Source organism: Ovis canadensis, chromosome 7 (genome assembly GCF_042477335.2).
Source record: "Ovis canadensis isolate MfBH-ARS-UI-01 breed Bighorn chromosome 7, ARS-UI_OviCan_v2, whole genome shotgun sequence".
Taxonomy (NCBI): Eukaryota; Metazoa; Chordata; class Mammalia; order Artiodactyla; family Bovidae; genus Ovis; species Ovis canadensis.
In genome coordinates, this window is record NC_091251.1 from 87,053,135 (window position 1) to 87,069,053 (window position 15,919).

At 37.9% G+C, this 15,919-nt stretch overlaps 2 protein-coding genes, 1 long non-coding RNA gene and 1 other non-coding gene across 4 annotated transcripts in view; 2 read left to right on the top strand and 2 right to left on the bottom strand.

Moving 5' to 3' along the window:
* Positions 1-4,457, top strand: part of ZBTB1 (zinc finger and BTB domain containing 1) — a 25,334-nt gene extending 20,877 nt beyond the window's left edge. Inside the window, exon 3 of the mRNA XM_069596774.1 lies at positions 2,631-4,457. Within this exon, the coding sequence (XP_069452875.1) occupies positions 2,631-2,667 (37 nt within the window). The 3' untranslated portion in view covers positions 2,668-4,457. The remainder of the gene's footprint in view (positions 1-2,630) is intronic.
* LOC138443811 (uncharacterized) overlaps positions 1-9,088 on the bottom strand; it is a 24,144-nt gene extending 15,056 nt beyond the window's left edge. The window contains exons 1-2 of the long non-coding RNA XR_011258309.1: positions 9,014-9,088; positions 6,223-6,313 (exon numbers count right to left, since the gene is read on the bottom strand). This is a non-coding gene — a long non-coding RNA (uncharacterized lncRNA). The remainder of the gene's footprint in view (positions 1-6,222; positions 6,314-9,013) is intronic.
* Positions 4,902-4,970, bottom strand: LOC138444490 (small nucleolar RNA SNORD2). Its single transcript, XR_011258513.1, has one exon. It is a non-coding gene; the product is annotated as a small nucleolar RNA SNORD2 (small nucleolar RNA).
* A 69-nt stretch (positions 9,089-9,157) lies between the features above and the next one.
* HSPA2 (heat shock protein family A (Hsp70) member 2) lies at positions 9,158-11,976 on the top strand. Its single transcript, XM_069596775.1, has one exon. It carries the CDS (start codon positions 9,603-9,605, stop codon positions 11,511-11,513), a length of 1,911 nt encoding a protein of 636 aa, XP_069452876.1. The 5' UTR covers positions 9,158-9,602; the 3' UTR covers positions 11,514-11,976.
* Positions 11,977-15,919: the final 3,943 nt, after the last annotated feature.

Genomic DNA, 15,919 nt, shown 5'->3' on the forward strand with positions numbered 1-15,919 from the left:
AAGCCTTTTCAGTTCAGGTAATACGTATGACAAAGCTCCTAGGAGATTCTGTGCTCCTTGTTCATCATCTGTCATCTACTGTGCCTGGTAAGATAGCTGGTAATAGTGGTACCTTAATGAACATATTGAATAATGTGAAAATATATCAGAAGCAAAACATTTTTATTTGAGTAGATCATTCAGAATGTTTTAGAAATGAATATTAAATACTCATAATTTTCCTTTATATTTCTACCTCTGTGATGTTTTGCCTCTGTTTTCCCTATTCTTGATTGTTATGTTTTAACCTCTGACCAGTCACCATTTCCTTTTATTGGTTATGTGATAAATCATTTGAAAATCTCCATTGTGGCCCCCTCAAATCAGGACCCCAGAATGTTTTCCTCTTTTTGCCTTAGCAGGTGATGTGGATAAGAAATTCTTCATTGATTTGGCTAAAAAACAAAACAAAATCCCTAATTATCATTTTGTAAGGATTAAAGTTTACAGAGCAATCTCTAAAAACAAGTTATTCTAGCCATTTGTAATTCAATTTGCCAGAAATATCTCTGTATTCCTAGTGTAAACTTACAACCTTACTTGTAAATGAAAGATAATTTCAGGAAACAATTGTATATCCACCCTAACCTAGCAGCAAACTTTTAAGAAATGGAATAGTCTACTGGTTTAAGTGAAACATCATTCCCCATCTAATCAGATTTTAATTTCATGCATCTATTGCCTGATTTCTAAAACCTATACAATAGGTTTTACTGTTACTTAACAAAGCCTACTACTTTAGCGATTTCTAAAACCTATACAATAGGTTTTACTGTTACTTAACAAAGCCTACTACTTTAACGATCTCTCTACCATCTGCCAAATACTATTTTTTTTTAAAGGTGAGATTAGAAGAAGATGGTGAAGATTCCATACAAAATATATAATCTTTTAGATGGCCCACTTTCATTGCCTTCTATCAAACTCAAGGACTTATTCCTTGGTAACATACGGGTTATTACTGTTTAGTCCCTAAGTCATGACTCTTTTGTGACCCCATGGACTGTAGCCCTCCCGGCTCCTCTGTCCATGGGATTTCCCAGGCAAGAATACTGGAGTGGGTTGCCATTTCCTTCTCCAGGGGATCTTCCTGAACCAGGGATTGAGGCAGTGTCTCTTGCATTGGCAGGCGGATTCTTTACTACTGAGCCACCAGGAAAGCCCCAATATATGGGTTGAGTCTAGACCAAGTGAAATTTAGCTACTTATAAATTTATATGCTGGCAAGAGGCAAAAGTGCAAGGATTTAGAATGTCTGTGTCTCTAAATATTGGTAAATAATAACTAAATGACAATAGCAGCTTATAAATTCATGCTAATCTTAAACTGGTTTAATAACATATGCATATGCTTAGTTGACTTAGCATTAAGAAGTTAAATCCATTTAAGTTGCTCCCTTACTATATTTAGGAGAACCAAATCACTAAGGTCCATTATTAGTGACAAAATTGTTTATCTTTTCTATCAAATTCTACCACAGATCACTAGTGGGCAGGAAGCCATTTATAATTCTTTTTTATCATCTTACTTGCTGGCAAGACTATGAAGATTATAATTCAGTACTTGCCTCTGAATTAAATGTATCAATGTACTAATCACCACTGTAATAAGTAAAAAATCACAGGAAACTCTAGGACTGAAAGATGACAAGAATGTAAAAAAAAACATGACTTCATGAGTCAGGAATAGTAGTAATTTTATGTGGGAACATTTGAATAACTTTGTACTTACCTATTTGAGAAAAGAATGGGTAGACATTTCATGAATCCCAGTTAAGCTTTATTTAGAAAGTTACTATGTTGTTTTTATTCTACTTAAACCAATTGCTTATAGCAGAACCAGCAGAGCTCATTTTTAGATGACAGAAATATAAACATCTCGATTATGAAAGTCGTTGTTTCTTTCAAATACTTATCTGCTCCTTGATGTGGAAAAAATAAAAAATTTCTTTTATTACAAAATTAGGGCAAATCATTGCTGCAAAAAATAAAATTCTACCCAGAATCATTGGGGCAGGTTAGGAATGCTATGAACTTAGGAATTTGAAGGAACACTCCTTTTTGTGTATGGGTGTACTTTATTTCCATTTGCAGAGTGTAAAACAATATTTGAAGAGAACAATGTTAGCCTGATGGCTGAAGGCACTCATAAAAAGAACATGAACTTGTTAGATGTATGTTTCATTCAGAGATCTGATATTAACAAGTACACTGTAAAATTATTTTATTTGAAGGAAAATACTTTTTAATTGCTTCCTTCCTCCCTACTTTACCTGACTATCCTCCTCTTTGTTTCATATTTATGAGTCCTACCCATTCTATGTTAGCCCTTGTAAGAAAAAGTTGCCCCAATAGCTGAAAAATTATATTGGTGAAAAGAATACCTTATATTTAAAGGGTATAGTGAATTACATTGGGGAAGAAATTAAGTTTTAGGATCTGTGCTTTTGTTCTCATTTTTTGTTCAATTAACAGTGTGCTGGCCTGGTGCCAAAAGTGATGAAATTCTGACCTAAGATTTATGTTGTATCTTGTAGAGCAGTCAACTTGTAATATTATTTTTCTTGAGTTCTGTCTTTTTCTGTGTGGCAGTGGTCAAATAGGGCCTTCTAAACCTCTGGAGAAGTGAGATCTGAATTTGGAGAGGACATGGGGAAGAATCAATCATCAACAGATAATCTTTAAGTCCAGACCCAGGAATATCAGATCTGAAGTGACACCATCTTTTCTGTCTTCTGACAAACCTCATCAACCCCAAAAGTTCCAGTTGCAAGGATCCAAGAAAACTCAGTATCACTTTGGAATCACTTTGTTGTGACAAAATCGATTCACAGTGACTCTATTATTTGTAAAAAATCTGCTAAAGAAAACTACATCAGTGATTAAAGCTACACTGAAATGAAACTTTATATGCTAATTATCTTCAAGAGCCCCTCCTCAAATAAAAGGGCTTGTTAGGCTACTAGAAATACATTATAAAGTAAGATAATCACCTATCTGTGTAAACACATATAATTCTAAACTTGAATGGAATTACAGTTTATATATCATGAAATGTAGTTAGTTTCAAAAATTACATACCAGTTCTGTAGTTTAGGTTATAAATAAAAAGATGTGGGTACAAAGAAGAAGTTATGTGTAAGACCAATATTTTAACAAGATAATCTAGTTATTGCTTACTGTAATGTGACATTTGCCTTTCTTTTTTTTCACTGTATATAACCAGTCACAAATCTTGATTATTAATATTAATGAGGCTCCCTTTTAAGTCTGTTGCTTTGAGAAAAAATAGAAGTGGTATTACTTCCACGGTGGTATATATTCACAGATCACAGACAACCAAGAAGAATGTATCAAGTCACATTTTCTTCTCAATTTAGCAATGTAACCTAATAGGCAGAATAAGCTGTTAAACATTTATTCTTGGTATTAAAACATAATACCATGCTTCTCAGTTTTCAAATTTCAAGACAAAATTCAACTAAGTATTGAATGAAACCACTGTTAACATGTTTAAAAAAGCTTTCATGGGAAAATGAAATGTTTGATGATATTTTAACTTGAAGATAGATATACATACATTTCTCAACCATATTAATCTTACAGCCATATTATTTGCATATTGTGAATATATCTGTAGTTTTGGTTAACTGCGTAGTCAACTCAATATCAACATCATAATCATTACTGTTTCATCTGCAATATCAAGATGTATATATTCAGAAATGGTTGTTTTGTTTTTATGCCAATGCCTTCAAATGTTTTAATAGGGAGTTGCACAAAGATATCTAACTTAAGAGCATATTTAAGAGCAGATGCAGAATTTAAGACATTTAACATCTCTAGATATAAAGCAGGATAATAACATGAATATTCTAATAATTAGACTAACAAAAAATCAGAAAAAGTTAATTAAAATGTGATACTGGGTACAGGGGTGAGAAGGGAGATGAGAAATCCACTAAAGACTTCAAATTCATAAGAATTCATCTGCTTTAAGAGAAATAAATAAATTTAGAGAAGTGTTATAGTCTAAAAACCAAAAACTATAGCCAGTTTCTTCTAGAAATATGAACAAGCATATAGAACTGCAGACTTCTAACAAGTAAACAGAAAACAGTAAAGATAAAAGAATACTATCAATAATTCAAGGTGCTAGATCAATATAGTAGAAACAACAATTTTTGATTACTGGTGGAATTAGATTTACAACAGAAATATGACTTAAATTTTGACTGTACTAAACTACAATGTAATAAATTATAATAATTATAAATGATACAAATGCATTCTATAATGTGACTACTTTCTGTATATTAGTATAAAATGGACTATTGGGTTACATAGAGAATTTTTGTTACATTTTTTAATCCATGCTTTATCTAATAAAATTTCCTCCTCTATGTTCAGAATTTAAAATGTCTTTATATTACTTTTTTTATACTGTACTTTTCTAACCTTGCTCTTTTTAAAAAATTATTTGACTGAAAAGTTATCTGTTCCTTTCATTCTATAATACCAGAATAATAAAGTATCTGATATAGCTAATTATAGTATTCCTGAGCACCTTAAGAAGTGCACAAAGAATTAACTAAAATTCTTATTTCCAAATCCTGGTTTCTTTCAATACAGAATGACTAGAAGAGTACTATCTCATGGCAAACAGATGGTAACAAATTAGGTTTCCTCAATATAAAAATAGGTAATTATTTATAAAAATTAACTGACATAGTATTTAGTTCTTTTAGAGGGTTAATCTACTTCTCAAAATAACAATTTATTCAGAGAAATAGCTACGTTATCAATGTAGTTCATTTTGTTAAATTTCCATTTGAGAGTTTAAAAAATTGTTTTTCTTTTTTCAAGTGATCAGCAATGAGTTTTCTCTTCATTTCGGGTAAGTTCTGAAGGATAAGTGCCATAATTTCACAGAAGTTAATAAGTATTAGCAATGATGGCATATTGAATCTGAGTCTCCATATATAAGACAACAGCTTCACTTTTTTCAAAGTTGCTCAGTCGAGTCTGACTGTTTATGACCCTATGGACTATACATTTGCCTGGAATGCAGGAGACCTGGGTTCCATCCCTGGGTTGGGAAGATCCCCTGGAGAAGGGAGAGGCTAGCCACTCTAGTATTCTGGCCTAGAGAAATCTATGGACTGTATAGTCCATGGGATTGCAAAGAGCTGGCACAACTAAGTGACTTCTTTTAAATTATTCTTTTACTTCTTTTAAATTATTTCAGAGTATTCTACAAGAGTGTCTTGTCTTCAAGGTTAGCACTCTACAAAACTGAAGAAGGTACAATTTGTCTGCTATTACACATATTCACTTTTCTAGAAAAGTCTCTCTTTCAGGTTTGGGAGCCTTAGCCTTCCATACAAGGCAAAGTAGTGTCGTATTCCAATTATTGTGTATCTACAATTCAAATAGAACTTTTAAAGACTGACTTTTTCAAGATTCAAAGAAGCAGACGGTGAAATTTTAGTAACAGGTTATTGGAGAAATATTCTGGGACTGGGTACATCCAAAGAATTAAAATGGCAGTATTCATAGAGATCTTAAATATAATAAGAAGTTGAACTCCAGTTTGCTGATAGGTTCTCAAATTACAGGCTGCTACTGACTCCACTCCTCGCTTCAGGGCAACATTACCTCTTCAATCCACAACCTTTATGAAGGTTGTGCCTGGGTAGGGAATGAGAGGGTTTCAGAATATCCATAAATTTCTTTACTAGTAATTCTGGAAAAAATGTATTCTTGCTCAGGTAATCTCCTTAGGGTAGGCCTTACTACCACAAGCACACAGTTTTAGACCTCATCTTATTCATCTTTGTATCTCTATGTACAAGTATTTTCAGATGTGAATTTGTTTCAATTTTTGGTCTCTGCAGTATTATTTAGTACAGAAATGTAAGAGGCAAGCAAAGAATCTTCCTCTTATACAGGGAAAAAGTGAAGTTATTATTTCCAGTTTTTAATGTCTCGGGTCACTTTTAATAAACACTGAACAAGTGAATTACTACTGTGTTCCAGGTACTCTTCTGGATTTGGGGAGTTCATCAGAGAAAATTTGACACACATATAGTTTTAGTTTTATTCAGACTGTGTAAAATCTCAGTCTTTGGATTTTAAAAATATTTTGAAACACCCTATTTATAATCTGCCAAACAAATCTCACCTGTTGAAAATCAGTAGTAATTTCTACATAAATAGTAGGATTAGTGAATTGTATTTCAGTTGAATGTTGATAGCCAAGCTTTAAAAATCATCTGTAAAAAAGAAAATTTAGAAAAATTACTGATAATCCTACCCTCTAGAGATAACCAATTTTGATGCAATTCTCATATATATGATTATCCTACACAGAGGTTAAGATGATACAAAACTGTTGTATCTAATTTTTCCACTTAATTATACCAAAAACATTTTCCTGCGTCATTAAAAATCCTGTAAACAATTTTTAATTCATGACTATAGGTCAAATAATTATTTCTTATTGTTGGATATTTAAGCCATTTCCCCTTCATCACTGTTATCATAAATAATATACCTGCATGCTCCATTAATTTCCTTAAGATAAATCCCACAGAATAATGCTAAATGAAGAGTATGGTCATATTTAAGTTAAAGAAAAAATATTGTCACATAGTCCTCCAGAAAGACTGTACTAATTTACATTCCCACCAGTAGGTAGGGCTTTACCTGTTTTGCTGCACCATTACTGAGGTTGATGAATATCATTTCATCTTAAGTTTGCTAAGTTTGATCATTTTTAATGTGCCACAAGTTTAAGGAATTATGAGTCACAGTCATAAAATAGAAAAAAAAATTTTTTAATCCATACAAACGAGAAAAATATTAAAAAATCCAAGAAAGGTCAGTATATGATAATGCTCCAGAATTGCAAAAATTTCATATGAAATAAAAATGCAAACACTGTCTCTTTTTGGGACAAACTCAGGATGCCATTTAAAGTATGAAACTTATGAAACATCAATTTACTGAGTGAAAAGTTAGAACAAAAAAAAATACATACAGCTAATGAAAATACAGATAAAATTGCTACTGTGGTTTCAGAAAGTTGTATTAATGATGAATGTGGTAGTTAGATGGCAAGATGTAATAACTGTGCAGAGAGATAGTACATAGTTACTATACAAAAGAACCTCTCCCTTCTGAAACTCTAATTTTGGTTTTTGTGTGTAAGAATTGGCATGTCTGCTTTTTCGCAATCTTGCTTTGTTTGAGGTGTGTGAGGACTGAATACAACAGATCTGTAGAGTCAGTGTTTCTCACAGTTCTCTTCTGCTTTCAGTTGTAGTTGGGCCCTATATCTAAATCACATATCATTAGTTCTATAAAGACTGTGTATTGCTCTCCAGTCCACTAATTCCCTGAACTCCCTTTTTTAACTGCACAAAAGACAAGAATTTCTAAGAATAAAATCAAGAAATCCGTACTTAACATTTAAGGCAACTTCAATAGAAATTTTTGGTTTGATCCTTATATTCCTAATTTTTTAAAAGTTTTCCTAAAGTTTTTTCCTTAACTTCTTTAATGGAAAAAGAGAGGGGAATTGTGAAGTGAGATTAACAAATTAATAGCAAATGTACTTTTAAAAATTCGAAATTACATACACAACTAGATAAAAGAAACTTAAATATCCATTGGTTAACTTCATAGGATTCTGTCACCGTTATTTTTTAAATTATAGATAACTTTTGTTACTCTCAAAAGCTTTTCTCCAGCACTGTCTCATAACTTCCTTCAAAAGATGTTTCTCTCCACGCCCCCATAGCCTCAGGGAAAAGATCACGGCATATCCCGTCCACCTGAAGAGACTATTTCTTGTTTGTATCCCTCCTCATGTATTGACACCAACCTTAAACTTGTAGTTGCCCCCAGCACACACTGCTCTTATCTTTGCCCATGCTACAACCCATGCAAAGAATGACAAAGGTCAGAGGCTGTCATGTCACCTCTTACAGGAAGCCCTCAGGAACATTAGTTTCCCCGATTGGATGCGCTCCCTGTTTTGTGTTCCCCATAGCACTTCTCTTGAGCTATTTTTAGCTCTTTATTGAGCTGTCACTCGTCGTCTTACTCTCACATCCTGGGACTTGTTAAAGCTGAATGAATGTCTCCAGCTTCCCCACATAAGGTGAAGTGTTACCGCTGTTTTGTTACTGTCTTCCTTCCGGAGCCCATTTATAGGAGCCTGCTTCTATCACCTATCCCATATTCCTCTTAAACACGACAGAATGAATTGCGCTCCTTTCTATCTACCTCCTCTGAGAGTTCTCACTCAGCTGAGTTTACGATAGCCTGGGTTAAGAGAATCCTGAGGCGTGAGACCGGGTTATTTTATGATACTTCAACGTATGAGGTTTGACTACAGACTTCCCAGAGCACTCAAAGCGGCGGATAAAGCACTTGAAACGGAAAATAACAAAAGCAGTGGCGAGAGAACTGGGAGATGAAACTAGGAAGCTTAAAGTGGTAAGACAAGCAGGGTAAACGGAAAGTGAGATCAAGAAAGGGGAAGAGTTGCAACCACGCCCATGCCTCCCTCCCACTCTGTAGGCCTCCGCGCACAGGGAAAAATGGTCAGCCTCTCCCGTAGCTCTCCCAGTCTCCTGCTGCCCCCGCCCGCCAGATTAGATATCCAGAGCTCACACCAAGACTCTGCGAAGCACGCAAAATTAAATTACAGGAGGCCGACGGCCGGTCCTAGAAACTTCATCTTCATTTCTTAGTCCTCCACCCAGCTCCTCCTCCCGGGGCTGTAGCCGCCCTCACGCCCAGGCCCCGCCAAGCCAACGCCCACAAGCGGGCAGAAGAAAAAAGCCAGCTCTGGCCCTAGTTCTTTGCTGTCACCAACTCAGAACGAGTTGCCCCGCCCCAGCGAGCTAGGTTGGCCGAGACACTAGTAATTGATCGACATTTCAGGATTTAAGAACTGAGCAAACCGTATAGGCGGCTCCCTTCTCCCGGCTCTGCTTCCGCGACTCCTCCCAGCGCCACGCCCCAATCCTTTCCTCCCCGCCCTACTTGGGAATCCGCGCTACTCATTGGCTGCGTGCCCTGCCAATCCAACGGACGTCGACGAATCCTGCCTCAGGGAAGGTGAAAATTGAGAAAAAGCGCGTACACCTGGCCTGAGGCGCGAGCCTAACGCCCCCAAGCTGCAGGCCGCTCTGGGGCCGCGGGGACTGCTGGCCGCCTCGGACACGTGGGAGGGGTCTCATTTGCATAACGGCCGCCCCTCGCGTCCTAGCGTGGCCCGGAATCCCGCCCCTCATCCATCTAGAAGTCTGTTGGGCCTCAGGCCGGTCACTCCGATCCCGGCAAGCCTGTGGCGGGCGGTCCCGAGAGCGGATTGGCTCTGAGAGTTTCCAAAAGGCGGCGGGGAGGCGACTATAAGAGTGGGGAGCCGAGCGAAGGGAGTGAGACGCTGGTTGCGTTCGCGGAGTCTGGTGCTGGGCGACCGTTAGTTGAGGCCGCAGATTTTCTGCCCCAGGTGTTCTCGTCTAACGTCGCTTGCCTGTCTCAGTCAGGATGTCTGCCCGCGGTCCGGCTATTGGCATCGACCTGGGCACCACCTACTCGTGCGTGGGGGTCTTCCAACATGGCAAAGTGGAGATCATCGCCAACGACCAGGGCAACCGTACCACCCCCAGCTACGTGGCCTTCACTGACACCGAGCGCCTCATCGGCGATGCAGCCAAGAACCAGGTGGCCATGAACCCCACCAACACCATCTTCGACGCCAAGAGGCTGATCGGTCGGAAGTTCGAGGACGCCACAGTGCAGTCAGACATGAAGCACTGGCCGTTCCGGGTGGTGAGCGAGGGAGGGAAGCCCAAAGTGCAGGTGGAGTACAAAGGAGAGATCAAGACCTTCTTCCCCGAGGAGATCTCCTCCATGGTCCTCACTAAAATGAAGGAGATCGCCGAAGCCTACTTGGGGGGCAAGGTGCAGAGCGCGGTCATCACCGTCCCGGCCTATTTCAATGACTCGCAGCGCCAGGCCACCAAGGACGCGGGCACCATTACGGGCCTCAACGTGCTGCGCATCATCAACGAGCCCACGGCGGCGGCCATTGCCTACGGTCTGGACAAGAAGGGCTGCGCGGGAGGCGAGAAGAACGTGCTCATCTTCGACCTGGGCGGCGGCACCTTCGACGTGTCCATCCTGACCATCGAGGACGGCATCTTCGAGGTGAAGTCCACGGCTGGCGACACTCATCTGGGCGGGGAGGACTTCGATAACCGCATGGTGAGCCACCTGGCGGAGGAGTTCAAACGCAAGCACAAGAAGGACATTGCACCCAACAAGCGCGCAGTGCGGCGACTCCGCACCGCCTGCGAGCGCGCCAAGCGCACCCTGAGCTCGTCCACGCAGGCCAGCATCGAGATCGACTCGCTCTACGAGGGCGTGGATTTCTACACGTCCATCACCCGCGCCCGCTTCGAGGAGCTCAACGCCGACCTTTTCCGCGGGACCCTGGAGCCGGTGGAGAAGGCTCTGCGCGATGCCAAGCTGGACAAGGGTCAGATCCAGGAGATCGTGCTGGTGGGCGGCTCCACTCGCATCCCCAAGATCCAGAAGCTGCTACAGGATTTCTTCAATGGCAAGGAGCTGAACAAGAGCATCAACCCCGACGAGGCGGTGGCCTACGGAGCCGCGGTGCAGGCGGCCATTCTCATCGGGGACAAGTCAGAGAACGTACAGGATCTGCTGCTACTTGACGTGACCCCGTTGTCCCTGGGCATCGAGACGGCTGGTGGCGTCATGACTCCGCTCATCAAAAGGAACACCACCATCCCCACCAAGCAGACACAGACCTTCACCACCTACTCAGACAACCAGAGCAGCGTGCTGGTGCAGGTGTACGAGGGCGAACGGGCTATGACCAAGGACAATAACCTGTTGGGCAAGTTCGACCTGACCGGGATCCCCCCAGCGCCCCGCGGGGTCCCCCAGATCGAGGTCACCTTCGACATCGACGCCAATGGCATCCTCAACGTCACCGCCGCCGACAAGAGTACCGGTAAAGAAAACAAAATCACCATTACCAACGACAAGGGTCGTCTGAGCAAGGATGACATTGACCGGATGGTGCAGGAGGCGGAGCGGTACAAGTCGGAAGATGAGGCCAATCGCGACCGAGTAGCCGCCAAAAACGCTGTGGAGTCCTATACCTACAACATCAAGCAGACGGTGGAAGACGAGAAACTGAGGGGCAAGATTAGCGATCAGGACAAAAACAAGATTCTCGACAAGTGTCAGGAGGTGATCAACTGGCTCGACCGGAACCAGATGGCGGAAAAAGATGAGTATGAACACAAGCAGAAAGAGCTCGAAAGAGTGTGCAACCCCATCATCAGCAAACTATACCAAGGCGGCCCTGGCGGCGGTGGCGGTTCTGGAGCATCCGGGGGACCGACCATCGAGGAAGTGGACTAAACCTGCACTCAAGACAGCGTAAAAACCTCTTTTCCTTTCTATTTTCTTTTTCCTTTTGTTTCTGTTTCTTCTTTGAAATGTCCTTGTGCCAAATACGAGATCTGTTATTGGAAGTGTTTAACCAGTGTATGCATATGAAAGGAAAGGTGCAACAACTTAGTTGAATGATAAAAGATTAGTTCTAAAGTTTGATTTTTTAGAAACATTATTTGAGGTATCTCTTTAATGCATTTTGCTTGTTTGCTGTCTTGAATGTTTTTTGGTTATCTTAGTTTGTGCATGGAGATTTGAGAGGGGAAACCTGAAGTTTGGTAACAATAAAATACATAGAAGCTTGAACTGCTTATTTGTATGTACTACTTGAAGAGAAAGGTGAACATTGCAGTAATGTTAAGGAAAGGCATACTTTTTGCAAATGCATAAATACAGATTTAAAAGTAAAAAGCTGAAATTGATCTAAAAATTACTGTCTTGGAGTTTTTTATTTTGTTTTTTTTTTTACTGTTTACCCATGTAGGTCTTTAAGTAAGGTATTAGTATAGGGTGAAATTTGTCTAACTCAATCTTATCTAATTCTCAGATGAGTTTCCTGCTTCGAATTACCAGCAACTTAAGGGGAGAAGATCTGGGTAAACTTTACCCTCCTTTTAATACAGAAACCAGAGTTGGCATAAATGTTCAAGTGCAAGCTGTAATCCAGGGTTAAGTACAAAAAGATTCTTTCTGTAAACAAAAGGAGTTGTCTTCTGAAAATAGCCTAACATAATATGAAACAAGTTTGCTTTCTGCTGCATACAGGTGTCTGAAACAAGATCCAACAGACAAAGGTTAAAGCCACTTAATATTGAGTACAAATTGAGCCAAACTTTTAACTTTTTCTAGTAAAACAGTTCAAATTCTGGGCATATGGCAAATTCAAGAAGAATATGTTTTCAGCACTTAAATTACTTGGATGGTAAAGGAAGATAATAGTTTTTTGTTGTTGTTCTGAGTTGACGATCATAGTGCTTTTTCAATACCTGCCTTAAATCACTAGAATATATTTCTTTTTTAAAAAGATAAACTGCAATGTCCTATATTTTGTCAATATGCAACTTGTTCATTTTCCAATATTTCCAATTTGAGATTGTTACAGATAGAAATATAACCCTTTGAAATCCACTATCCTGGGCTTAAGTTTTAAAAATCCACATCCTTGGAAGAAGGGGGTTCATGTTTATATTTTAGTGGACTGACTCATCTGCTTTGTACTGATTTATTCTCTTTAAGGAGAATTTGGAAGAAATTCAGTAAAGCTGATTGGAAAATGCATAGTTAATCTAATGTTTTCACCATACAATTTAATATCTCCTTCCAGGTGATGTAGATTTACTTCATGTTGTTCATAAGATAACAGTGACATATAGAAGCTAATTTTAAACTTAGTAGTGGACTCTTCCATATCAAGCACAGAGAGGAATTTTTGAAATATAAAAACTAGAGAACAAAATAGCCTAAAAATATTGAGCTTTGGTCACAGTCCTCTCACGTAAGAGCTGACTCTTTGTACATAGAATTTTTTTTCTTTTAACAAGTCTCATTTGGGTGGAAGGGGAAGATAAAAAGGCAGTTGTAAAATTGCTTCAAAATAAACATTTTTTTTAAAAGGTAGTTGTTCCTTACACTCTGAAAGGTGAACATAACTTGAGTTTTTCAGTGCTGTTGCCAGAGTGGAAAGTTATCAGCAAAGAAGCATTAAGGATATTTCATTGACTGCAGATAACATCACATAAATATTTGATAAGTTACCTTGGTAATTAGTAGCCTTAGAGTGACGTTTCACCTGAGTTTTTACCAAGGTAATATTCATTCTGTTAACCTTTTGTTAGTTTTTTATTGAGTGTTTATCCCTTGCTCTAACTTCAAAGTATACAAAGTATAATGGGGGTCTTTAAGTGCAGTTTGGTATTAGTTTGACTCATTTTAGACCTTGTTTTAGAAGAGATTAGTTTCTAAAGGATCAGAAAAATGCCAAATGGTAATCTCTCTGATCCTATAGCCTGACCTCTGGTAACTTGCTGTAACACTAACATCAATCTATGTAGATACTTCATTTTCTGTTATTTTGAAAAGTAATTTGTAAAACTCTTGAGTGCTTTTGTCTTCTCAAATTTACCTAGATCTAAATATTGCTTAAGATAAAAAGCCACTTAAGTAGCCATTCATGTTTCCAGGGTCAGTTAAAGCTGGTAACTCAATAACTCATGGGAACCCTTTAGCAGGTGTTAGATCAGCCATAGTCAAATGACAATGGAAAAAGTACTTGAGTTCAGGATGGGGCTAAATTACAGTTTAAGGAATAATTAACATCACTTGCCCTTGAAAGTAATACTATGCTAGGGACTAGTGGTCATGACTACAGCTAATGAAATATGTATAGAATGCTTAGGGATTGAAAAAGTACATTTCTCAGAACGGGACTTAATTTCTTCTTTCTTGAATGTCTGATTAACATAATTGTCCCTGTTTTGAGGGAATGAATCTAGACACCTGTCAAATTGTTTAGAGTATTTCGGTTGTATGAAATTTCAAAACAAGATTACTCTAAATTTATCATATTAATTTATATGTATAATGGAAGTTAATGCACCTGACTTGTGCGTTAGGAGATACTAGTGCTCTTTACATCTTTAAATTTAGCATGCATATTAAAATACATAATATATTCTGTACGTCAAGGAGAACTAAAAATCTTTATTCTGTGTATAATTTTAAACATGAATATAATCTGACTATCTAGGTGAAATCAAAAGGTCTCTCTTATGAACATCAAATACTGGGGCTCATGATAAGGTATTTCAATTGGATGTAGTTTATAAAAGTTGGGAGGCATATTTCTCTTGCTTTTGAATACTGGAACTGAAGTTTTAAAGAATCTCAAATCCATATGATCACAAGACAATTGCTAAAGGAATATATATATATAGAACAACAGTAATATTCAGTTGTTTCTGTATATTTAATGTATGAGACAACTGTTCTGAAGGACTATCCTTAAGCATTAAAATTAGATATAAAATTTAAATCCTTCAAGAAAAATTACAGATCTTTAGAAGAAGAGCTCAGTATTTATTCTTTTTACAAGTATTTACAGCTTTGAAGATGGAGATATTTTAGGATATATGTATTTCTAAAATTTAGTAGTGTGTTACTTAATGTTGAAATGTTTTTCTCTTAAACAAGTGAAAAAGTCAGACTCTTCCTCCATCCCTTTTAGTACAGATTAGGATGTTTGAAGATTGGAGAAATAAGCACCAGAAATGGAGTTGCTAATTCAAATACTAGTATTGCTGTTTCTTATATATTAGTTTTAAAAGTAGAACCATAACATTTTGAAAATCTGTCCACTGATTTTTTTCATAGTATAAATATGCATAATATCCAATTAATATCTTGGCCCTAAAATTTGAGACAGTCAACTTAGTTTTATGTCATATGCTCTTAGTTCTCTTATCTTGAGAACTTAATTAGGCAAAAAAAAAATCTTATAGGACATTTGAAATTATTAAATATTTAGACAGCACCTTTCCCCTACTTCATTGCATCATGACTTTTTTTTTAAAGAGAAAATTATATTTCCATATTAGGTTGTGAGTTTCTAATGTCATTAAAAAAAAAACTAACTGGTGGAAAATCTAATAGATGAGTGGGTCACTTTAAAAATAATGATTTAAAAAAATAAAAATAAAGATTTATTTAGAGTCATAAAAACAATTTTTACTCCCTCTTTCGTTAGGGTCTAGTGACACACAAATATAAGATGGTACCTTCAGAGTTATCCAGGGTTTCCTCTAAGTATTAACATGGCCCTTTAGCACAGCTGTGGTAACTTGTCATGTAACTTTTATGTAGGTCATTATTCTGGGTTCTCAATTCCTTTATTTTTACCTTTAGTTTTGCATATTACACAGCCTAAAGTTAAACACGGTAAAGTATAAAAGATCTTTGGTTTTCTATTAGCATTTCTTCACTCATTTAGCTAAACTGAAGAGATTTGCCTGGAAGTGTGATAAATGGGTACCACCGAGAGTCTTTGTTCTTCCTTGTTCCTTTTTGGAGCTTCAACTCATTATTTCTTCTTGTTCCCACCCAAAGTTAAATACCCAGGTTGGAGAAAAGCTTTTGATGACTGGGATATTTTGGTGAATTCTTTTCAAATGAGTCATCTTATAATAAGCCAGCCTCTTAAAGGCCATAGGCCTCAGAGCAACATTGCCAGTGTACTGGTGGGTTTCCTTATATCTGAGCCAATTGGAGCAGTTAGCAGCAGTGGACTCCAGAGTGGATCATGAATCTAGGTGTTTACAATTTTATACTACTGTGAACAGTGATTGTGTGTTACCAAGTAGACTAGGATGATGGGGTTA

Bases quoted from the DNA above. Each gene is read 5' to 3' on its own strand.
- HSPA2 (XM_069596775.1), top strand. From the start codon at position 9,603: ATGTCTGCCCGCGGTCCGGCTATTGGCATCGACCTGGGCACCACCTAC.